The sequence below is a fragment of the Ceratotherium simum genome, chromosome 13 (genome assembly GCF_057802395.1).
Source record: "Ceratotherium simum simum isolate JZ-2026a chromosome 13, ASM5780239v1, whole genome shotgun sequence".
NCBI lineage: Eukaryota > Metazoa > Chordata > Mammalia > Perissodactyla > Rhinocerotidae > Ceratotherium > Ceratotherium simum.
The window spans coordinates 54,312,130-54,338,413 of NC_141912.1; the positions used below are offsets into that span (position 1 = coordinate 54,312,130).

The following is a 26,284-nucleotide window of genomic DNA, read 5'->3' on the forward strand; positions in this document are numbered from 1 at the left end:
GACAGTGGGATAACTCACAGGTGTTTCAAACTCAATATGCAAAATGGAATTTCTCATCTTCTATCCCTACTTCCAAATGAAGCCACCTCATTCTGGTTTATTCCATAGCTCAGGGAGCAACAAGAACTTCTCCCCAATTGCCAAGCAATATTCCTGGTAATCATCCTCAATTCTTCTCATTCCCTCATCCTCTTATCTAATCCCTCACCAAGGCCTCATATTTCAACCTCATTATTATTTCTTGAATTCATTCATTTTTTTCCTATTCTTTTGTCATACCCTTATTTCCTTGGAATTCAAAAACAGTCTCAAAATTGGTCCCCCTGTTTCCAGTTTAAGAGCATATATAATTTCCACATTCCCCCTAAGTCATTTTCAAAAAGTAGAGATAGGATCTTGTCACTCCCTTGCTTAAAATCCTTCAGTGATTCTCCATAATCTGCAGGACAATGTCCAAATGCTTTAACATGATGTATATACATTTCATGATTCATGAGTTAAGTATGACGTAAAGATGGAACATCTAGAATGAAAAAAAATGTAGTTAGAAATTTTGGTATGGAAAGCAAGAGAGAACCAAGAACTAGAATTGTAACTTTGGGAATTAGTCTCCTAGAGATGAGAATTGAAGTTGTGAGAGTAAATAATAGCAAAGAAAGAAGAAAAAGACAAAAGGATTGAAGAATATATAGGATGAAAGAGGGAAACCTTTTCTGCAAAGGAGACCAAAAAAAATAAGTTTACTGCAGGCAGTAAGAGAAACAGAAGCCAAAGTCATGAGAAAGATAAGTAGCTTGGGTGTGTTAATTAGTACAAAGGGGCTGAAGAAGAGGACTGACCATATGCCCCTGAACAGCTCTGAGGACAGGCTAGAGATGCACATGCAATTCTGAGAGGCTGCACTGGGGACGAGCGCTTGTAGTGCTTTACCTGTAAAGAGTAAAAAGACATGAGTAACCAGGAAGTTAATATTTCCACCTCAAACAAATTCCATTGAAGTGAAATTACAGCTACTAGATATGGGATATGGCCATTACTAGAACCACAGATGCTAAGACCATGGAGGCTTCCACCCTCCTAACCTTCTCCACAGGCCAGCCTTAAAGCCCTAGAAAAACCTATTAACAACAGGGCTATTTTGGTCTCTAGCAGCTCCTGTACAGGAGCTTTAGTGCCCAGGGAGGCAGAGCCCCGCCCTGAGAGGAATCATGCCGCTCACAGACAGCTGAGAAGCCAAGCCTAGTTTCCCACCTTCCTCACTGTATTTTTCCTCTTTGAAAACTGTTTTTGGACTTGATTCCTTTGAATTATTATCTCCTCTGTGTCTCTGTTTTATAACATTCTTCTATGCACAGATTCTCCCTGCACATTTGTGTGTGTAACGATACTGTCTTTCTAAATCCCTTCCCAGACGAATTATTAATTGTGGCATCTTAATTACTCCCCACACTGCCTCACTGGTATCAACACAGTGACATCATTAGTCTCCATGAGAATTACTGCCTACATTAACATAAGGAGCAGGTACCAATGAAAACATATCTCTCTTATTATAGACTCTTCTATTTTGTGAGGAAACAAAAGCTGAAATACATTTTAGACAAGTTATTGTGCATATCTAGCAACTTTTTTAAAAGTTGGCTCTCTATTAATATTCGATAACCTTTTGGCTGGCAAATTTCACACCACAGACATGATTCTTGGCAGTGTCCCCTCTGTCAGACTTGTGAAAAAGAAGTAGCACACTTGCTTGCTGTTCTTCTGAGTACACACAGAGACTCATAGACAACCTTGCCAAGGTGTGGAGGTGGAGAAGGGAGATTGAGTCAGACATATTGGCATATTGGCCCAGGAAGAGGAGGAGGTAAAACCAACAATAGAAAGGAGGGCCAACACCCAAGTGGTGGAGTGCAATGAAGGTGAAAAAAAGGAAAATACCTCAGGATTTCGAGGAGAATTTGCTTCACTGTCTTAGGACTACGCCAATTGAATCAACTGCCCTGCTTCTTAAGTCTGCACACCATCATGACTCTGGATGCCTCTATTCCACGACCTGCCTTCTGGTTACGGGAGTTGAAAATATAAGCTGCCTTCCATGTGTATTCAATTACATTTTTTGTTGTAGTTTTTCATTTAGAAAAATTGTTTTATTTCACCTTAACTTACTCCTTTGTGCTTAATTTAGAAGATGTTGACCATTTTATCCTTTATTAAGGATTGTTTTGGTCTAGAAAATCCCACTTGAAACAAATATATTTATTTCTATATTATAAAGACTATTACAATTAATTTAATGTTTAGAACTTATCCCTGAAGTGACTGGGTAAGCAATTTCAAAGGCTTTCACTGACACTTTGTGGCAAAAGGCAGAATTACAGTTTTTTTTTTTAAGTTTTTTCCTGACATGTTTATCATTTTATATATGGGTACTATAACAATCAAGGGATTGTCATCTTACACATCTATGTGTATAGATATGCAAATTAAATTTAAAAAACCAAGAAACTGGACAATCTTTCATTAAGCTGTCTAAATTATAATATTACAACTTACTATCGACAATACTTTGATTTTATAAACAAATAATTAAAATTTTATTTAAAAATCATGTAGTTACTGTCTTTAACACTGCCATTAATATATTGGAACTTTCATAGTATTTTTTATATGTATGTATAAAAGTAAATTATGTGTACATTTATATAAATATAAATTATATATAAATATATATTTATATGTAATATATATATTTATTATTTATATATTATGTTTATATAAACATATATACATTATAGAAATATAAATTATATATGTACATTTTTATAGTGTTTTCGAATAATTGTATTTTCTGTCACTATTTTAGCTGTTCATGAGTTTAAAAAATTCATAAAATGAGGGGGCCAGCCCAGTGGCGTAGTGGTTAAGTTTGAGCACTCTGCTTAGGCCGCCCAGGGTTTGCAGGTTCGGATCCTGGGTGCGCACCTATGCACAGCTGATCAAGCCATGCTGTGGCGGCATCCCGTAAAAAGTAGAGGAAGATGGGCACAGATGTTAGCCCAGGGCCAATCTTCCTCAGAAAAAGAGGATTGGCAACGGATGTTAGCTCAGGGCTAATCTTTCACAAAAAAATTCATAAAATGAGTGATTAAGATTGCCCCCTGGCATTTTCATTCTATGTTTAAGATTTTTGAGAGACATTATTATTGGTTCAAAAATTTTATATCCCCCTTTTTCATTTACCATTTTAACTAATTTTAAGTGTACAGTTCAGTGGCATTAAGTACGTTCACATTGTTGGGCAACCATCACCACCATCCATCTCCAGAACTTTTTTCATCTTCCAAAACTGAAGCTCTGTTCCCTGTAAATAATAACATCCCATTCTCCTCTCCTCCCAGCTCCTGGTAACCATCATTTTGCTTTCCATCTTAATGAATTTGACTACTCTAAGTACTTTATATAAGTAGAATCATACAATCATTGTCCTTTTGTGTCTGGCTTATTTCACTTAGCATAATGTCTATACCTTGTTTCAATGTTACAAAAATTAAGTAAATTTGAAAATATTTAATATAAAATTGATATATTTAGTACAGATCTTTTCAAGATGCTCAGTAACACACTAATTATATACCATGCACAGTTACCTTTTGATATCATAATATCAATTATTAGTTGACATTTCAAGACCCAAATATATATTTAATGTGTTGCAATCTCACCTCTGTAGTGTACATGTTCTTAATCAAGTCATATCACCAACAAATTAACAGAATATGACCTTTGTCTAAATTTTTCCAAGTGCAAGTATTGACTTGAGAGAGAAAATGACTTTGTCCATATGTGGATCTAATAGATATTAAAACAAAAGCCAGTTTATTACAAGTGCAGATTAAAATGGCAAAGACATTTTTTAAACTGATATTTTCTTTTCCCATTTGAAAGTCAGTTTAGTCTTTGACCCATACAATAACAGGAAAATAGTCAAGGTTATTTCTAAAGACTATATCTATATATTATTTTAAAAAATTCCTCTTTGCATCACAAGTTGCAGATGTTCTCAGACAGTTTGAGGCACTTTTCCATCTGTCAGTTCTGCAGAGAAAAGACAGGCACTATGTGTCATCAGATTCTCACCAAGAAGAGATGATAAACCAAATGAGCGGCTGAGAGAGAAAGGAATAAATGGATTTTTGTCTTGTTGGCACCTCTGCATCTCAGAAATCTCTGTTTCATTAAAGTCTGTCTTCGAGGTGGAGCTTCGCTGACTCTGTGTTCCTGTCTTCTGTTGTCTGCTTTCACCCCTATGTGCTCAACTAGTCCTCACTTGTGCCTAGATAATGGAGGCAGACTTTTACTTGCAGCCTAACTATGAATAAACTAATATTGGTGCATCAGGATCATTCAGGGAGCTGATTTCAAAAGTAGTACCAAAGTCATGTCTCGGGACCTGCCAAAGCTCATCAGAGAGTGGTGTATGGAGAACTGAGAGCCAAGAGAATAATTGACAAGCAACTAAGTTCTCTGTCAGCTGTCAGACTTTATCCAAAGGAATGAGGAAAATAAATGCTCTATTCAGACATTGGGGTTTTTCTCTCCTTTTGAAGAAGCTCATGGGTAAATGCTCCATCCCCGTGGCGGCAACATACTATAAGTGTGAACAAATCAATGCCATGAATATTTAGTTATTGCAAAGTATGTTTTAGGCGGTACTTGTGTTGGGAGAAAAGCTACAGAAACCAAGAAGAGTAAGAGAAAGAAAAAGCCCAGCTCAAAATGATAAACAGCCTTTGTACCAGTAGGGAAATAAGAAAACAAATACAAATACAAATATCCATAATAATTCATGACCAGGAAAGATACAACATGTAATAGAGTTTTGTTTTTTTTTGTTTGTTTTTTTTGGTAAGGAAGACTGGCCTTGAGCTAACATCTGTTGCCAATCTTCCTCTTTTTCTTGAGGAAGATTGTCCCTGAGCTAACATCTGGCCAATCTTCCTCTACTTTGTATGTGGGATGCTGCCACAGCATGGTTTGATGAGCAGTGTGTAGGTCTGAGCCTGTGATGCAAACCTGTGAACCCCAGGCTACCGAAGCAGAGCACGTGATCTTAACCACTAGGCCACTGGGCCAGCCCCCTAATAGGGTTTTTAAAAAGAAAGAAGTCATGTTGAGTTAGGCTAATTAAAAGAGATTTTATGAAACAGAAACTTTTTGGTTTGATTGGTTTGGGATGGTTTTTGGTAGGATTTAATTCGTTGAAAAGGGGGTTGAAATGGAGTATGGTTATTTGCAAACAGAGGAATGGCATTAGCTATGGCATTTTATGGGCACTATTGCAAGATATAGGGGGAAAGTTCAACTAAAACTTAATAGTAGAATGGCCATTTGAGGATTTTGTACTTAATGATGAAGAAAAGGAGAGCTCCTGTTGAAATGAAAGAATTAATGGAACCGGAGTAAATGGTATCAGTGGATAAAATGGATAGGAGTAAAGATAGGCAGGGTGCATGGCAAACTATCGGGGAGTTATTGCAATACTCTAGCTAATGGTTACGATGATCTGGGTATTTGCAGTAGGAATAGAAAGAAAATTATAGAGGTAGGAGATATTTGGGGAGTTTCAAACATAGGTACTGGGGAGAAAAAGGCAGGCTAATATACTTCAGAGAAATATAAAGCCCAGATTGAGAATATAGGAAAAGATGGTGAATTTAACTTTGCATAAATTTGATGTGCTATCAGGAGAAAGTGGTGTTCACCTTGGATCTTTAATACTTTGAATGGGTGAATGAACAAATAGATATTTGTTCAACACAAATTTAGGAGATATGCACCTGAAGATGTGTGTGCAATTCTGGATAGCTCAGAGATATCTAGTGGTAATCTGCAGCATTTTCACAATAAAGAGACCAGGGCGATGACAGAGAAAATCCTGCTATTATACGTGAAGAGTCTGGTGATGTTTAGCCTAGAGAAGCAAGTCTTGAGAATTAGGCATAGCCATAGTCTTTCATATTTGAATGTACATAATGTGAACACCATACTTAAGATTTTTTAAAATGGCACAGTAATATTATCTAACATGAATTCCAAATTCATATTTCTCCAATTGTCCCAATAATGTTCTCTATAGATTTCTTTTTTTTCCTTCTTTTTCTCCCCAAGATTCAAAGGTAAAGAAACATCTACATGAGGGAACCAATTTCTAGTAATTATATACATATATGATGCAAAAAGATGTGACTTGGGGGTAAAGAAAGCTAACAAGATCTCAGGCTGTATTAATAGAGAAATACTGACCAAAGCAATCATCTTGTTCTTCACTGCCCTGGTTAGACTGCACCCAGAAACATGTGTGCAGTTACAGATGGATCATTTAGAGCCATTAATGATAATCTGGAGTGTGTTCAAAATAAACAGATCAGGGTCATAGGGGATGCAAAACCCTGCAGTTGCACATGAGGATTCTGGAGATATGTAGCCTGGGTAAGCAAAGACTTGGGGAATGGTCATAGCTGTGGTCTTTAAATATTTGAATGACTACTGTTACGGGTTCAATTGTGTCCTCACAAAAAGATATGATGACGTCCTAACCCCCGTACTTCAGAATGTGACCTTATTTGGAAATAGGATTCTTGCAGCTATAATTAATTAAGATGAAGTCATGATGGAGTAAGGTTGGCCTCTAATCCAATATGATTAGCGGCCTTTAAGAAGATGGCCACGTGAAGAGAGAGACACAGAAAAACGCCATATTATGATGAAGGCAGAGATTGTCATTATATAGCTGCAAGTCACAGAACAGCAAAGATTGCTGGCAAACCACCAGAAGCTAGAAAGAGGCAAGAAAAGATTTCACTTCAGTTTCCAGAGGGCAGGGCCAACATCCAGAGCTGAGGGGGTCGTGGCCACCACCCTGTTGGGCTAGGAAAAGAGAGCACTAAGCCACAGAAAATTATTCTTAAACCTTAAAACCTAATGGAATTTGCCCGGCTGAGTTGCAATGTTGCTTTAGAACAATGACCCCTTTTTCTTTCCAATTTCTCCCTTTTAGAATGGGAAAGTCTATACTATGCCTGCCCCACCATTGTATCTTGGAAGTAGACAATTGTTTTCTAGGCTTCACTGGTCCACAGATGGAGAGAAATTTTGCCTTGGGAAGGACCATACCCCAAATGTAACCCATTCTAGATTTAGATGAGATTTTGGATTTAGATGGGATGCTGGAATGGGTTAAGAATTTGGAGGCCAATGTGATGAGTGAATGTATTTTGCACGTGGGAAGGATATAAATTTTTAAGGACCAGAGGGAAGACTGTTATGGATTGAATTGTGTCCCTCTCAAAAAAAGATGTTGAAGTGCTAACTCCTCGTACCTCAGAATGTGACCTTATCTGGAAATAGCGCCATTGCAGATATAATTAGTTAAGATGAAGTCATATTGGAGTAGAGAGAGCCCATAATCCAATATGCCTGGTGTCCTTATAAGAAGACAGCCATGTGAAGACAGGGACACAGAAGAATGTCATGTGATGATGAAGGTAGAGACTGGAGTTATGCAGCTGATGCCAAGGAATGTCGAAGATTGCCAGCAAACCCCCAGAAGCTAGTAGGGAGTCAAGGGAGGATTTGTCTACAGGTTTCAGAGGGAGCATGGCCCTGCTGACACCTTGATTTTGTACTCTAGCCTCCAGAACTGCGAGATAATCAATTTATGTTGTTTTAAGACACCCAATTTGTGGTACTCTGTTACAGCAGCCCTAGGAAACTAATACAGGTACAATGTAGATAAACATAGATAAGGTTTATTCCTTCGGTTCCAGGAAAGAAGTAAGAACCCATGAGCAGAAATGAAAGGGAAACAGATATAGACTCAAGGTAAACAAGAACTTGCTAGTAGTTAAAGCCACCACAAAATGAAATCAAGGGCTTTAGCAAGTTGTGAATTCCCTACTATTACAAATGTTCGAGCAGGATGGAGCAGGGATGTTGTGGAGGTAACTTATGCATCAGATGGCAAGTTAGACTGCATGATCTCCAGTTCCAAAATTCTATGAACCTATATTAAAGTCTTGTCAAATAAGGGTTGGCATCTTCCTTTTCATCTTTTGTTTCAGTAAAGGGTATAATAGAATGGCATAGCATGGTAGATAAGATTTCAATTTAAGCTCTAATGCTTACTATTAGCTATATCTAGCTATTTGTCTTAGGTAGGTTCCATAACCTCTCTAGCCTCAGTTTCCCACCTGTTAAACAGGGACAGTAATAGTAATCACTTCACAGTGTTATTCTGCGGATTAAACTAGTTAATAATTTAAATTGCTTAGAACAGGACATGGCATATAGCAAGTAGCATAGAAGTGGTGGAAAATATGCTTGCTTTCATATTGGTTAGACATAATGCATTAGCACTGTCTTTCCAACTCTGCTAGAAGTGGTTGTATTTTATCATGTCTTGTTTTCCTTTCTAGATCCAAAATTATACCATTTGGATCATTTATTGACCAAATATAAGCAGTGTGATACTTTTGTCAATTTTCTCATTACAAGCTGTGATAATGTGTTAGTCAACTGCTAGGATGTGTTTGTGTGTGTGTGTGTGTGTGTTTTAAGTGTTTCTGAGCAATAAATCATTCAGCAGCATCATTTTCAGATAATAAAGACTATAGTTTACCCTAATAAAGCTCATCTGAGTTTTTGGGTAGCAGTGTGCTGGAGTTAGAGGAAGATGTGAAGTTTTCAAAATTAAATCCTCAGAAATTCAAATATTTTATTAAATGAGCATCTGTTGGTGACTGAAGGGTAATTTCAGCTTCAGGAGCTAGTAAAAGTGTTTTTCAGCATATGAAACTCTTAATAAATGGTACATAATTGTCAAAAAGAAATCCTCATTCAGTGACTTAAATTTAACAAAATGTGCTTTTATTTCTTCCCTCTATAAGATTACTAATCACTGCATCATTTGGGTGCATAGGTGACAGCTCTGACAGGTTAATGATACCCCAGGCAAATTCACAGTTACTTTCAGTGAAGCAAACCCATCAATAAACGTGGGTAGCAGTGCTTACACCTATAGAATTCTGACGCCAGTGATTATGTAACCATTGGATACACCAGACAGAGGGAGGACAGATAATCAAGAACTGGATGTTCTTTCCGTAAAGAGCAACTGAATGAGATAGCACAGCTTTTAAACCTAAGGATATACTGAAAGGCAATGAGGAAGGCTGTGAAAGTATTGAAAAGCATATTTGATTTAAGGTGATGTTTAGAGGCCATCAAGAGTAATAGAAAGGAGAGAGGATTGAGTTTCTCGAATTGATATGTGCTTTGTTATAACTCTTTCTTCATTTTCACAAAGGGAAGCAACCGGTGTGGTGAAAAGACCAGCTCTTCACTCGGTGTTTAATCCTAGTTGTAACTATAGTTGTGTGCTTTGTGAGCCATTTGTCCTCAGACAAGTTCCATGAATTCCCTGCTCCTCAATAACCTCATGTATAAAATGTTGGTAATAATGTCTTCCCTTGGGATTGTTATCAAAATTAAACAAGCTAAGTATATGAGCCGGCTAGCTCAGTATTTCGCAATAATAACGACCGAATAATTGTTCACTTTTGTCTTTTAAGCCTCTTCATCTTTTAAAGGTTCCAAATTCAGGGTTTGGGAGCAGATAAGGGTAAACTTCATGGATGAGTCAAACCACAGTTTATTGAAAATATCTAGCTCCTAATTCATCTCAATTAGGTAAATATTTCTTGAGTATCTACTACATGCCGAGTACTGAGGAAATAGAAAGAAGGATCAAAGATTGTTCTTTAACTTCTGGGAATTTCAATTCAAAATCAAGCAAAAGGAAACACAGTCTTACGATCCATTGAGAAATGTCTTGCAAGATGAATGAACTGACTTTAAGCATGTATTCAGCATTCACACAGATTGACTGATTCAATGAGAACACAGCACAACCTTAAATTATCTTTCCCTTTCAATATTTATTTGTGGACTTTACAGGACTATTAATTATCTTGGCAGTGTTTCTTCATTTGTACCTATTTTCTTTCTTTAGTTACTGTCTTAGTCTGTTTGGACTGCTGTAATAAAATACCATAAACTGGGTGGCTTATAAACAACAGAAATTTGGTCCTCACAGTTCTGGAGGCTGAGAAGTTCAAGATCAAGGCACTGGCAGATTCAGTGTCTGGTGAGGGCTTGCTTCCTGGTTCATAGACAGCTGCCTTCTCTCTGTGTCTGCGCATGTTGGAAGGGGTGAGGGATCTCTCTGGATTCTCTTTTACGAGGGTGCTAATGCCATTCATGAGGGCTCCACCCTCATGACCTGATCACTTCCCAAAGGCACGCCTCCTAATACTATCACATTGAGGGGTAGGATTTCAACATATAAATTTGGGGGAGGGGGACACAAACATTCAGTCCATAACAATTACTATTCCCTTTTCTTTCCAAATTAGTTTGTGTGGCAGTGTGGAAAAACCACCACATGAGGACGGTAACCAACTACTTCATAGTCAACCTTTCTCTGGCTGATGTGCTCGTGACCATCACCTGCCTTCCAGCCACGCTTGTTGTGGACATCACTGAGACCTGGTTCTTTGGACAGTCCCTGTGTAAAGTGATTCCTTATTTACAGGTAATTGTTTTTCACACTTTTTTGGTTCAAACACAGGTGTTACTGGAAGTATTTTCAACTATAGTCATGGCCCTCAAGTAAATTAACCAATGAGATAAGAAAGAAATATACTTGCCTGAGAAATTGGCAAACTTAAGGAAAATAATATTTGAGACTTTCTGGGTAAACAAGTTAAGTTCTCAGTAAAAGTAAAGCAACAGAATCCTCAAGTCATCATTAGATGCTGCACAAACATTTTACTTCTTGGATCTCTAATTTTCTGATTATAAAATAAGGAACCTGAACAAATTAATGATTGAGCCTCTCCCAGTCCAAATAATCGAGAGCCATCTATTTTTATAAGTAGTTTCATTTCATACTGAGAAATTAAGAGCTATGTGATCAAAGCAATGCAGTGAACAGGTTTTAGTGTAGCTTCTGAGTCAAACTGCTAGGTCTGGAATCTCTGCTCTGCCATTCACGGATTGTATGCTATCAAGCCAAATACATAAGCTCTTTGTGGTTCACTTGTTTAAAAAGAATAATAATTTTTATTACAGCTATCTCCTATGGTTGTTATAATAGTTTACTTAGATGATTTATATAAATAACCTGGCAAAGTGATTACTCTCTGGAAGATGATGATCTTATAAAAACATAGTGTGGTTCTCAATAAACATCAGTCATCACCATCATCATCATCCAATGTTCTATTGTTCAGTAGTGAAAGCAGCTTTTCTATAGCTAATTGCCTTTCAAGAAATTAAGAACAAATACTTTCAGAGTAATTTTCTTATTGGTATTCTGATAGCTCTAAAATCTTTGAAAAAAAATTCCCAAACTGGTGGCCACAGCCACAGTACTCAAAGACATGGATTCCCTTTAGCAATTGGACAATGAGTGAAATGGTAGCCACTCTCTACTTGTCTTCCCAAAACCGTCCTCCACCCCCTAGTCCTTATTCCATCCAGTCTCTTAGATGGTGATCACAAGATATGGAGGAAATAAAAAGATGCTTCCAGTAATGATACTTGGTAGAACAACTGGACATTGGTATGCAAACAAATGAATCCAGACACAGGCCCTACATCTTTCACAAGAAGTAACTCAAAATGGATCATAGACTTGAATGTCAAACACAAAACTATAAAATTCCTAGTAGATAATATAGGAGAAAATCTAGATGACCTTGGATATATTGGTGAATTTTTAGATACAACACCAAAGTCATGATCCATGAAAGAAATAATTGATAAGCTGACTTCATTAAAATTAAAAACTTCTGCTCTATGAAAGACAATGTCAAGAGAATGAGAAGAAAAGTCACAGATTGGAGAAAATATTTGAAAAAGACACATGTGATAAAGGACTGTTACCTAAAATATACAAAGAACTCTTAAAACTCAATAATAAGGAAACAAACAACCCAGTTAAAAAATAGGCCAAAGACCTTAACAGATACCACACCAAAGAAGATACACAGATGGCACCGATATATATGAAGAGATGCTCCTCCTCATATGTCACCAGAAAAATGCAAATTAAAACAACGAGACACCACTACATACCTATTAGAATGGCCAAGTTCTGGCAAGCTGACAACACCAAATGCTGGTGAAGATGTGGAGCATTCATTGCCGGTGAGAATGCAAAATGGTACAGCCACTTTGGAAGACAATTTGATGGTTTCTTGTAAAACTAAACACAGTCCCACTATATGATCCAGCAATTGCTCTTCTTGGTATTTACCCAAAGGAGCTGAAAACATGTCCACACAAAAATTTTGCATATAAATGCTTATGGCAGCTTTATTCATAATTAATAGAACTTGGAAGCAAGCAAGATGTCCTTCAGCAAATGAATAGATAAATAAACTGTGGTAAATCCAGACAATGGAATATTATTCAGTCCTAAAAAAAAGAAGTGAGATAGCAAGCCATGAAAAGACACAGAGGAACCTTAAACGCTTATTACTAAGTGAAAGAAACTAATCTGAGAAAGCCTACATACTATACAATTCCAATAATATGACATTCTGGGAGAGAGAAAACTATGGAGAAAGCAAAAAGATTAGTGGTTGCCAGGGGTTGGAAGGGATGAATAGGCAGATCACAGAGAATTTTTAAGGCAGCATAATGTATGATAGTATAATAGAGGATACATGTTGTTATACATTTGTCCAAACCCATAGAATGTACAATACAAGAGTGAACTGTAATGTAAACTATGGACTTTGGGTGATTATGATGTATCGATGTAGGTTCATCAATGGTAGCAGATGTACCACTGTGGTGGGAGATGTTAATAATAGGAGAAGTCATGCACATGTGGGGGCAGGGGGTATATGGGAAATCTCTGTACCTTCTCTTCATTTGCTGTGATCCTAAACGTGCTCCAAAATATGAAGTCTTAATAAAAACAAAAAGTTGGAGGAGACCACAAGTAGCCCATTGCTAGAAATTATATTGATTAGGCTTTTGGATCCGAAATGTTACAGAGAGATCTTTAGCTTGATAGTTCTTCAACGACCTCTTATAAAGAGAAGTGATAATTTTTTAGGTCAGACATCCTTGATAGCACAGTGAGTGAAAAATGCCGTGGAAGCTATAAGCTTCATTGCAAACACTAAGTTTAACTATAAGGTTAGTTTACGTCAGTTGGCTGAAAACCATGAATAGGTTACAAAAGTAAACTGTAGCAAAGTTTTTGAGCAAAATGCTACATTGAACAACAGAGAAAAATATCCTCATAGAAAAACATTTGTAAGAAATGGGCCTTATGGTGTTTGCGTGGAGACACTGGGGAAATCATAAACAGCGGAGAATTCTAGTATTTCACCATCTCTGTAGTACTTCTAGCAAAATTTTTATTTCTCTTGGTTCCAGTAACCACCCAGGGGGAAATTTTGGAGATCCTCTTAAGTTTCAAGCTGGCTTCAGTTGTCTAGAATCTTTTGTTGGCTGAGAGAAAATATTTCATGCTCTCTCTGTGAACCAGAAGATTCCCGCCACCAGTGGAGAGTGGGGTGATGAGGGAGGGGTGCAGCACCCTGTGGGACGTGCAGTCCTGCTCTAATGCGCAGTGATGCCTTTCTACAGACCTGGCATTCAGATTCTCCCATGAGCACTCGAGGAGACTGCAAGCAGCGAGTGAGGCAGAGCATGGCATGGAGGGCATAAGCACTCAAAGTTATTGACAGTATGCTTTCACACTGCACAACTTGTTAACAAGTCCTACAGTTGGAGGGACAGCTTCATCTTCTGATAGATTCCACCTGCTACTCCATAAACAGTGTCCGGTCTAGTTAACTCCTCAGTTGATCCTCTTCTCCGTAAGCCAAGGAGAAAACTACTGAGTGACCACAGGATCTGAGTCAGATGGGAGAGACTAGATCCATTCGTTACCTCATTCAACATTACTTCCTAATGGAAAGTTGTAAATGCACAAAAATACGGGTGTACTGGTAAAACTAGTATCTCCAAATTCTCTCAATATTTATTGTCCATTTTCCGTAGACTTTGTCCAAACGGAATGAACGGTGCCAAGGGGCGATAAGCCAGTCACTTAAATTGGACTAGGTTTTTCCCTTTGTTGTGATGTTCTGAATCTGCTGGCTTTTATCCCTGATAGGGTGCTTATGTCCTACTGAATATTTAAAAACATATTACAAAATACCCAGCCAAATTTTAAGGTTATTTGGTTTCATTTAAGATTCCTTGGACACTTACTCATTTTCTATGATTTATATGCTCATTTTCTTCTAAATACAATACAATACAACCTTTAGATTTATGATTGATATACTACAACACTTCAGCATATGCTCAAAAATCTTTAAAATCTCACAGATGTAATAAAGCTTAGATGAATGATTAAAGTAATTCTTTTGTATCTTTAATAATTTTGTAAACTGACAGCCATTAACATTTATTGGGCAATTTGCTGAATAATTATCATGGATTTCTCAGAAAATTATAATACATTTTATTTCTCTTCTCACACTTACAAGAGCAGTTGGCTACTTTTTCAGAGTGATTTTTTTTTTAACTGCAGAAGAGGCTTTGCACAGGCAATGCCAGGAAAAGAAGAACAAAAGCCAACTGAGATGGGGGTGGTGGGTGCTGGGTGGTTGGAGAGGATCCCTCGCTCTCTCAGTCACGCTTTCTCACCTTCCAATCTATTAAGACCTGTCATTTAAATCTGTGATATGGCAAAATTTTCCATTTCTGCTCATCATGGATCTCTGAAGGTCTCCTTTTGTCATATCTATGTGCTAGCATAAAACAGACTCAGTCTCCACCAAAGAAAGTCTCCAATGTTGCCCTGACCACAGGGTGCCCGTAGTATGAGTGTAAGATCAAGCTCCTGACAGCAGAAGAAGTTCACATCGTCTCACTCCACTTCATAATCCCTCTGGATTCATTTCCTTAATGATTTACGATCAGGTCAATTTGAGCTTATATCAAAATCTAAATGAAAAAGGCACCCAGAAGTGCACTCCTAGAAGTAAAAAGCAGCAACAAATCTCATTTATCATCACTTACAATAAGATGCAATTTTATATCTCCCCCAAGAACTATTATAAATTGGATGCTAGTGTGTATTATACAACAGCAAATACAGTCATACAGCGAATATTAAATCATTGATTGCCAAGGGTCCATTCAATGGATTCTGCTATTAGATTAACCAGACCAGCATATTCTCTCACGTTGCCACATACCAGAGAAGGCACTGCACCTCGGCTCACTGTTGACACTGGATGGCAGTCTTTCAAGTGAACTGTTTTGGATTACTACTGTCTAATAATAGAGGGAAATACTAGAAATGACTTTCCAATTTGAATCATACTACTTCTATCCCATTCACCCATGTTGATTAGAATTCATGAATAATAAATTGCTAAGACTTGTTGAACATTTTACACTTCTAATTGCTAGATTGGATAAATATAGCCTTGCCCAGCAACTATTAAAAGTCAACTGTGCAGATCTAGACTGCCACAGTTCTATTCTCAAATTAGCAACAGTATTGAGGTGCCCTGGGTGTTTGGCATATTTGCAGGGAAGGAAGGAATGGAGGTTAGGAGAAAAGGGAGATTGGTTTGAGAAGGAGTCTTGATAAGGTAGCACCATGGAATTCCCAAGAGTCATCAACCAGTCTAAGCTAACTCTGATAGAGCTCAACCCTTTAAGATTACACTTAAAATGTAATTTACCCTCCAAGAATTGAGCATAGTTTAGGCCTTTATTTGTGATTTCTATGATTATTCTTCAGCAAAAATCAGTCTGTTCTTATTAAAAGCTAGAACTCCAAGCTTGAGAATGGAAAACTAATAGTATAATCATCATTTTCATTGCCATAATCAAAGTAAGTAATAACAAACACTTACACAGCATGTATGTGCCAGCCCTGGGCTAGGCATTTCACATCTCAACTGACTTCCCTACGATTTCATGATTGGGTACTATTATCACCCAGTTTTACAGGTAAGAAAACTGAGGCACAGAGAGGTTAAATAACTCACCCAAGATCACACTTTTATCAAGTGAGATAAGATTCATGCCCAGGAAATGTGGATGTAGAATTGATTCCAATTATACTCTGCTGCCTTTCCCAAAGAGAATCCAAATAATCAGAGTGGCAAGAATATTATCCTATCAATTTCACACATTTAGCAGGGAAAATAACAACACATACACCTCAGGCTGAAAGCTGTAAAGTGGGTCACCCTACATTGCACAGCTGGCTGGTGGGAGAGTGAGAATAGATAGGTCATCCTGATGCTTAGCCCAGAGCCCTTTCTCCTGTGCCGCGCTGGCTCCTAGATCTTTTCACGTATATGCACCTATGGTCAATGCATCAACAGGGAAGGTCCTGACGTAACAGGCAGAGATACCTGCCCTTCCGCATATTGTGGCATCAGTACAACTAGGACAGAGAAAAGAGAGGATGACTGGACCGCATCTGTTACCTTAGACTGAGGCTTACAACTCTTCATTAATTTCAAAAAATGTATTTATTAAGCATATCTAACACTGTGCCAGGTACTGGGGCCAGGATTGTGAAAAAAAAAATAGCAATCCCTCCTGCCATAGAGATTTGTTCCATAGAGAAGATAGAAAATAAATAAATTTATTAAACAAAATAATTGTACTATGTGCTAAGTACTAAGAAGAAAATAAATAAAGATCTGTAATAAAAAAAAATAATGGGAAAGAGATTGAGGCTTCTTTTTAAAGACAGGATGTTGAGAGTGATACCAGAATCAAGGTTCATCCAGTATAGGAGTATACATTAAATATAATTCATAAACTGATCATGTGGGTGTAGGCATACTTAACACATTTCTTTACTATTTCCTCAAAGTTCCAAGTTAAAGTATCATTTGTGGTGTTGTTAATTATGTGGAAATCTGGGTGAGGTGAACTTATTTGAATTTTAGAGGTAAGTTGCTTATACCAGCAATTAGCAAACTATGGTAAGGAGATCCATATGCAGAACATTTTCTTTTAGCATAACTCATGCTTTTCTTTGGGTGTGATATGTTGGAATGAACTGATGTACAAATAGCCTTTGTTATTTGAAAATATGAAATGAGATGCCCATAATTCAAGGATGCTAATTAAATGCAATTGCAATCAATTTCCTATATGATAATTCATAAGAAAAACTTGTCATATTATTCTCTATAAGGGAAAAAGAGATTTACAGTTCACACTAAACATACGTGTTTTATTTTTGCCACTTGAGGATATGGTTTCCCCATCAATGGAAAAGTTTCAAGGCAAAGTAATGATAGTAATTATTCAAAGAATGCCATGTTATAAATTAATACATTTTGCATTAAAAATTGCAATGTTTCCATAGCATCTTTTTCGTGTTTAATAAGAAATATGGGTTTTTCCTAATATATTTCTAATATTATTATTTGTCAAATTCTTTTTTTAGTAGAAAGCACTTGCACAAAATGATTTTCGGCAACTTTGAACATGGTTATCTGTTGTGACTACCTTTCTAATATAGTAAAAATGTCGAGTGATCCATTTAACACCTGGTGCTTCTCTATACTGTGATCTTTTTTCTCTAGACTGTGTCAGTGTCCGTGTCTGTCCTCACACTGAGCTGCATTGCCTTGGATCGATGGTACGCGATCTGTCACCCTTTGATGTTTAAGAGCACAGCCAAGCGGGCCCGGAATAGCATTGTCATCATCTGGATTGTCTCCTGCATTATAATGATTCCTCAGGCTATTGTCATGGAGTGCAGCACCATGCTCCCCGGCTTAGCCAATAAAACCACTCTCTTTACAGTGTGTGATGAGCGCTGGGGTGGTAAGTACGCTGTGACCCACAAGCTGACATTTATATTATAGCTGCAAACTGAACATTTGATTTGCATAACCATTGTAAAGCCGACCTCGTATATTTTATTGGAATTTGTTAATATATTTGGTTTTTGTAAAAGCATGAAAACCAAGTTGAAACCCAAAATAGTTTCACAGAATAACTATGCCTATCTTGGTCCCTTGGAAATGCTAGGCACTGTTTTCTAGTTTTCAGATAGAGAATGAAAGGAGGAGTTTATTCCACAATTCAGATTTGGTTACATTAGTTTTTCCTAAAAAATGAAAAGGACTCAGGGCCAGCCTGGCATAGTGGTTAAGTTTGCAGGCTCGACTTTGGTGGCGCGGGGTTCATGGGTTCAGATCCCTGGCATGGACCTACACACCGCTCATCAAGCCATGCTCGATCCCACATACAAAATAGAAGAAGATTGGCACAGATGTTAGCTCAGGGACAATCATCCCCACCAAAAAAAAAAAAAAACAAAAAAAAAATGAAAAGAACTCATTTATATAAATCCAAATATGTATTCTGGAATGATTAGCATTTTGTAAGATGATTCAACATTATACTGCCTCAAGTGTCAAGTTCCCTAATGGTTTCAAATACAACTGGATTTTTCATTGTAAAACCATGTCCTACCTGGGAACATGACTGGAGTTGAGTAGGTGGACATATGCTGTTCTCTGAGTCAAATTATCTAGATTTGCTTTCTCTATTCATAACATATTAAATTGATAAATTTTATCACTGGCATAATTATTATATGATTTAAGAATTATATTAATTATGAATCCTTTTTGGTTTCCCATTTGATATGTATGGTAGTTAAAAATTTAGACAAGCAGAAGTTGGGAGGCCTTATGCTCCTTTGGTTCAAAAGTTTCAGTGACAGTCTTTGAGGTTTTTCTGTAATAGTAGAAAACCTTCTATCAGTGATGAAGCTTCTGGCAGCTTCTATCAGTGCCTGGTCATGGCACAAATCTGGATACAGCAAAGAATGACAGGAAATAAAATAATCCTGCATTTCAGCATAGCAGGTGCAATTTACAAAATTATCCCGTGAAATTTGAGGAGAACGATCTGCCCTCTTCTGGATAAGTATATAACAATGGCGTATGTTTAGGGAATTTAAACATTAGGAAAGCGTTTGTTTATTAGAAAGCTGTACATTTATGCTTATTAGATTGATGTATCAAAAAAAGCAGTGCACCCAAGGAATTCCTTAGGGATCTGGCATTTTGAAGTATTTGAATCTTTGATTTTATGTTAATTCCTACCTTGATACTTTTATTGGAACATTGAAAAGAGAGAAAGTCAGTAACTGAAAAATGAGACTTATGCTTGTACTATAGCAAGATAAAATTTAAAAGACATTGGAATTATTTCAAATATTATCCAAAGATCTATAACAACTAAAATTTCATAATTTGCTTTATCTATTACCCCAAATATTATATACCCTTTTTTTTATTGTTGAGATTTACTCTTCCTTTTTAACATTGCAATTCTTTTGCTGTGCTTTCTCTGGCTCATCTTCAGTTTTTCTCGACTTTCCCCATTAACAGTGCAAACAAAAACAAAATGAATGGGAAATTCCAAAACGGTAGGAATATTTCTTAAGTCTCTTAAGTCCCATTTGTTTAATTTTCAAACAACATCTTGAGTACTTAGGATATGCCAGGAATTGTGCCAACCTGGAGAGAAACAGACTCTGCCTAAGGGAACACATTCTACCCAGTGAGGCTGAAAGGCAAATAAACAAATGTGTACGGTGGGATTAGTATTTTAATATACTGATATACAACATGCTAGGAATACAAATGAGAGGACAAACTGAGTCCTGGTCATATGAACAGATATTTACAGAGGAGGTGCTAACATTTCAGCAAAGCATTCAAGATGAGCAGGAATTCTCCAGGCCAAGAAGAGAGAAAAGGGTGTCCCAGAAAGCAAGAAAATCCACACCATGGGCACCATCACTTGAAGAAGAAAGGAAGAGGGTCCAAACTTGTAGTTTCTGGAATGTAGGGTATGCAGACTAAAGAACTGTGTTTGGAAAGAAGGTGGATTGGGACTGATTGTGACATGTCTCTTATGCAATTCCTGTACAATGAGTTATAGTTGGAAAATAGCCTAAGGATCTCTTGATCAGAATGCTTTAGTTAATTCATGATGAAATTGAGCCATAAATTAAATTAGTTGCTCAAGATTTTGAAGCAAACAAGTACATTTAAGTCTAAGTTTCTAACTCAAAAGTTGGGATCCTTTAAATTTATGGAGATGGTAATTAGATAAAATACCCACCTATTATTTAATATATGTCAGTAGTATTTTCTGTAAAGTATTTTGGTAACTAGTTTCATTTATAAGTTTGTGGGCTGCCTTTATGACCTTCTTTTTGCTTTGCCCTGAATGATTAAGTAGTATTAACCCCCATTAACAACAAGACTGCAGAGCTAGGGATTTCTGTAAGTTATTATGATTAAGCAGATAGCCACATCATTTTCTAATTACATTTGAGCAATAAATATAAATATACAAAATTAATTTCAACCTCTAGCATTTTATTATCTAGCTCTAGCATGGACATGTTCTTTCAAAAAAAACAATTATTGTTGAATACCAAAAAAATCTAAATTCAGCCTTCAGAAGTTATTTAGGAGAACTATTTGAAAGTGATTTTATATTAGCCTATAATTACTTAAAATGATTATAAAGGCTAAAATAAGTGATAGTGAATTGAGTTGATCATCCACAAAATTGAATGGTAAAATCTATGAAGTTATCTTTTTGAATATTAAATGAAATTGTTAATCAGTTAATGTTCTCAAGAAAAATATAAAAGAATTCAAAGCAGGTTCTTATCATTTTCCTCACTAGACATTTAGTTTATTATAATGATTTTTACATATCATAAGCCTTGTTAAAGTAAGCAATTTATAAGTCTATGTTCAACTTAAAATGTTAAAATTCAGACACATGTGTGAGAATCACAATCTAAAAGCACCATAGGAAAGTATATTGTACAGTATCAGCTCTCTAAAGTCCAAACATCTTTAAAATCCAAATATCATTTAGCCCAATTTTTAAAAATTTGCTGTGAAATATCTTGTATTTGAGATTAATTCATGAACTTTATTTCTTATCTTTATCCTAAGTTAAATCAATAATATAGTCATAAGAGTAGACAGTGATATCACACCTACATAGGTTGTAGGTTGATATCCTACAACCAATAGTACAGCATGGAGTCAGTAAACAACGTGGTTACTTCATCCACAGCTATCAAATCACTTCTGGGAAAGTCCTGCAAATGCTGTCCAATTCACGGTGCAAAATAACTGAGAACTCTGTCTTAAGGACAGTATTACCAGCCATATGTAATATTTTAAGGGTAAATAATTTTTGCCACTCATTATATTCATCATTGCCTATGGCTTGTTCAAAAAAAAGACCGCAAACCATAACTTCTGACAAATACACTCAACACTCAAAAACAAATAAAATGTTAATATTTGTTTTAAAGATCTTTAAAATATTTATTTGTCAATGTTCATTGTTTGTGTCAATCACATCAACTCACACTTTTAAAATTGTTCCAGAATTATATCCATACTTTCTTGATTGCTTGGTTTGAAATGTATAGTTTCACAGGAAAGATCCTATTGGAAGGAAAGTAACTTACTTTTTGCACTCAATCAAAGATATAATTGTCTCACTATTCATTCATCCAATGTTTATGAGCATGTACTGTTTGTCAAACATTGTTCTGGACACTGGGGATTCGTAATCTCTCTCTTCTTGGATCTTACGGCCAAATTGTTTTTGGTGGTCTGAAAAAAAGACACAAGGGAGCCCTTCTTTACATTCAAACTAATCGTGGCATCTGGCCAATTATGAGATTTTGAAAATATATAAATATGTGTGTATGTGTATTAATAGGAACATTTATTGAAAACACTTATTAGAGAGAAGATGATAAAACATATTAAAGATTCAGGTAAACTCTAATGAATCCATAAACTTTGAAAAGACAGTCCAAATTGACTATTTGGGAAAATATATTTAATTACTTGTCCATTGAATCCCTGATAGGTATAACAAGAAGGAGAAAAATGTTCATAGTTTTTAGATAATTAAATTAACATGTTGGCTCAATAATGAACCTTAACTCATCTGAGAGAAATTAAGTTTTGTCTGTCTGATATATGACTATTCTTTAATCTCTGATTTCAAAGACTAAATAAAGATCTACGTTTGCTCCTGATTTGTTAGTTTGATGTATATGCAAAAATTTATTCAGATTATGCCTATTCATCAGTTGACTAGAGACACTGATTTTTAATGGTTGTCAATGTTTGATATGCTGTTTCCTAATTTAGATAAGGCTTAAGTGGAACAAATTTTATGTAGCTACATTTTAGGTTATATATAAATGTCTTAAAATATATTGAAGACATTGCTTATCAAGTGCAGAGACTTCAAAGATAGTCTCAACACATACGATTTAAAATTTCAGGGGCATTTCTGGGTTTTCAATTAGCTTAGACTCTAAGCATGAAATGAGGAATTTAAGACTATCATGTTTCCCCAATTATCTATAATAATCTTTTTATGAAAACAATCTATCCTAGCCTGCAAGTATAATTTTGCTTGATCAACTTTTCTCTGTGTAGGTATTCATTATCATAATATGCATTTGCCAGCCAATTACATATTTTTCCAACTATTCATAAATATACTGACTGCAGAATGAGCTCTCCCATCTGTTTAAAACTACAAGCTGTTATCACAGTGATGGTATCCATACCTGCAGTTAAAAAAAAATTACCTATCAAATCTATCTGCTTCTGCTCACTCAATTTTGTCTGAGGCAGACATCAGGGCTTCACAGGTATGTAAGCTTCAAAGGTATATTTTTATGTAGGAAGCTCATGTGACAACTTCTTCAAAACAAATAAAAGTTCAAAGCACTCAGATGCCTGGGAAGTGCTGAGGTCACTCTCCACTTCCTTTGAAATTGGCTCACCAAATGCTGCTCAGGCTGTAGCACTTCAAAGGGAAGGGCTGTTTACTATTACTCCAGTCAGGCTGCTTACATTCTATCACTTTTTATGTAACTGACCTGTTTTACAGGATAAACTTGAAAGGAAGTTAGAAACTGATGAGTGAGGTGTGAGCCACCTGGGCCACAGAGAAGCTAAAAATGATACCTCAAATTTCTCTCTTAGACTTCCCAGAGCATAAGCACCCTGCTTCTCCCTCCGAAGATTACAATGGAGAAACACATGTACCCCAGAAAGAAGACAGAGTTTTAGAAGGAAGAATGAGACTAATAACCCAACCAACTCTAGAAGATAAGGCTATGGAATCAAGATTGGGGAGGATATTCAACTCATAGATATGTTTGAAATATACTCAATAAGAAATAAATGAATAATTGTTCAATAAATGTTATCAATTATTAGAGTCATCATCATAACTATTAGTACAAATTGCCTTGTTAACCCTGAGTACAAATTGCCCTTACCACATTTGATGACATAACCAAGTCTTCATGCTTCTACATGACCTTTCAGAAGTAATGAAAAGAATAAAATGCATGGAGATGATAACATTATCCCTCAATAACAGTCTGGAACCAACCTTATTGCCAAAGTCAAAGTCAAAATAAGTTATGTAATTTTTAGAAGTGAAAAGAAAACTTTTATTTTGTTAACATTCAGTTAGAATTATATCAAATTATTGCATTTAATATCCATGGAATCTATGTAAAATATATTCTGTTTCCTGTTTTATGTTTAAGTAAAAGTAACTGGATTGCTGTGATATATTCAAATACTAGTATAAGGAAAATACCCTTTAAAGCATTTAAAAAGTTAGTAATGGGTATATTTTAGAAAAGTTAAAAAAATTAATCTTAAGCCGCAATGCCATTCAATAATTGATTAATTGACTCTTTAATAAATGCCTAATCTGTGATACTTATCACCTGTGTACATAGAATTAATGATAAATAAGAAATCACTACAAACCTAGAGGTGCTTATGCCTAATTAGTGAGATAGATGTAAAAAAAAGAAAACACCGAGGGGGCAAGCCCGGTGGCATAGAGGTTAAGTGCTCGCGCTCTGCTGCCAAGTCCCAGGGTTTGGATACGGGGCAAGCACTGACACACCGCTTATCAAGCCGTGCTGTGGCAGCATCCCATAGAAAGTGGAGGAAGATGGGCACAGATGTTAGGCCAGGGCCGGTCTTCCTCAGCAAAAAGAGGCGGGTTGGCATGGATGTTAGCTCAGGGCTGATCTTCGTCACAAAAGAAAAAAAAAAGAAAAAGAAAATACCCATATTGATTTGAAAACTAACTTTGGAAAGCCCTAAAAATCTCATTTTTATTAAAAGTACATGCATACATACATATACACAGACACATATACAACATAAAGAGGAATTTTGTATATGTTCCAGTAAGTCAACAAAAACAATCATTATCAAACGTTTGTTGTATTTATTTTTCCAAATTTTTCTACATTTGTATTTGAAGATACAACTTGGAATAGCTTCCCATTTCTCAGGAAACTTATATTCTAATGAGGAGGAATCAACTGAGTTTACATTCTCTTCCAATTTTAACAAAAGTATTAGTAATTTAAGTTTTGATGGAGTCATGTCCCTTCTTATAAATGCAAGTATAGGACAACCCAAATAAATTTGTATTAATTAGTCAGAAGTAATCAAAACAAAAAAGGGCCTTTCGAGAAATGAACACTTGACTTTACATAGATTGTGATAGCACAAATTAAGAAACAACTAATTGCTATTCCACCCTGAGTACATAAATGAAATTAAGACTTCACTTTTAGTATATGTATACATATATACTAAGTAAATGTAAGTAGTTAAGTATTGCAAATTATTTTTTTCCTTTTGTGTATATAACATGCCAGTGAAATCATATACAAGGTAAATATGTACTTTGAGGAAAAAATATTGACAGATGTATCTTTTTAAAAAACTATGAATTATAAGATTTTATTATTTTGGGTTTCATTCCAGGTGAAATTTACCCCAAGATGTATCACATCTGTTTCTTTCTGGTGACATACATGGCACCACTGTGTCTTATGATATTGGCCTATCTGCAAATATTTCGTAAACTCTGGTGCCGACAGGTATGTCATTTCAAATAATTTCCTTGTGTTTTCTTTAGGAAGTGTTTAAAAACAAAATTTAAGAATGGATTAAGTGAACATAATATGCTTAACAAAGGCTTGTGTGTTCTGCTAAAATAATGAGTCCCTAGCCATGGAAATATGACTAGGCATTTTTTTTTAGAGTGATATTTAGGGAATGTATTTTATGTACTGCCTTAATGACTTTAAATTTTAAACTTCTGTGATTAACTGACTTGATTTTTATCTAGGACTAATATGATTAATTTTACTTTTTATAAGAAATAGCAAATAAAAATTCCTTTAAAGTTTCCTGAGACTGTAAGTCTAGAACGTTGTATTTTTGATGAGAGTTATGTAATATATTTTTAACAGATAGATTAAATCTCCATCTTCAAAGATCTTACTTTTTTAGAACAGTAGAAGAATCAGGCAGAATTTAGAATATTAGAAACTGTTTATACTGCTGATTTGGGAGTACTGAAATTGTTAGGTAATTTTGCTATGTCAGCGAATGTTTGTATTCATTCACTTATTCATTCATTAAATATTTATTGTATGTCTTTTGCATGCATGTCTGATAAAAAGCTAAAAGTTCCAATCTATGCCACAGATGAATTCACAGTCTAAAGGGAGGGACATAGTCAGATGCAGAGTGAAAATCGCTGTAATAGATATAAGCACAGAGGACCAGAGGAAGGCCTAGTGGAGAGAGATCTAATTCAGAGCAGGTAGCATTTAAGTTGAACCTTGATGATTGGAAGGAAATCACCAACAAATACAGGTAGTGGTACGAAGGATATAGCTCAGCCTCTTGTATTTGTAAATTGTATCTTAAACTGTCATATTTCTTAGAGATGCATCTCTCTCTTTCTCCAAACGTATGGTCAGTGCTTTGAGTTATCAGGCTTGTGGAAAGCCACACCCTTAGTTTGTTTTCACTGACATATTTTACCCAACTGAAAGGATTTACTGTGGCCATCTTAATTCATTAAAAGGATTTCACAAGCTTTTTGTTGGTCTTTTCAGAGGATAAGTCTTAATTTGGGTCTTATTCAACTCCAGTTACTCAAAGCATCTTTCAATATCATCTTTTAGTGGTTGGATAGAAGCAACAGTTGCGTTTTTCAACCC

The 26,284-nt window shown here is 36.0% G+C and overlaps 1 protein-coding gene across 1 annotated transcript in view; it reads left to right on the top strand.

The window, feature by feature from the left end:
* HCRTR2 (hypocretin receptor 2) overlaps positions 1-26,284 on the top strand; it is a 136,610-nt gene that overhangs the window by 91,329 nt on the left and 18,997 nt on the right. Inside the window, exons 3-5 of the mRNA XM_087437887.1 lie at positions 10,473-10,651; positions 17,721-17,964; positions 25,035-25,150. Coding sequence (XP_087294013.1) covers positions 10,473-10,651; positions 17,721-17,964; positions 25,035-25,150 — 539 coding nt within the window. The remainder of the gene's footprint in view (positions 1-10,472; positions 10,652-17,720; positions 17,965-25,034; positions 25,151-26,284) is intronic.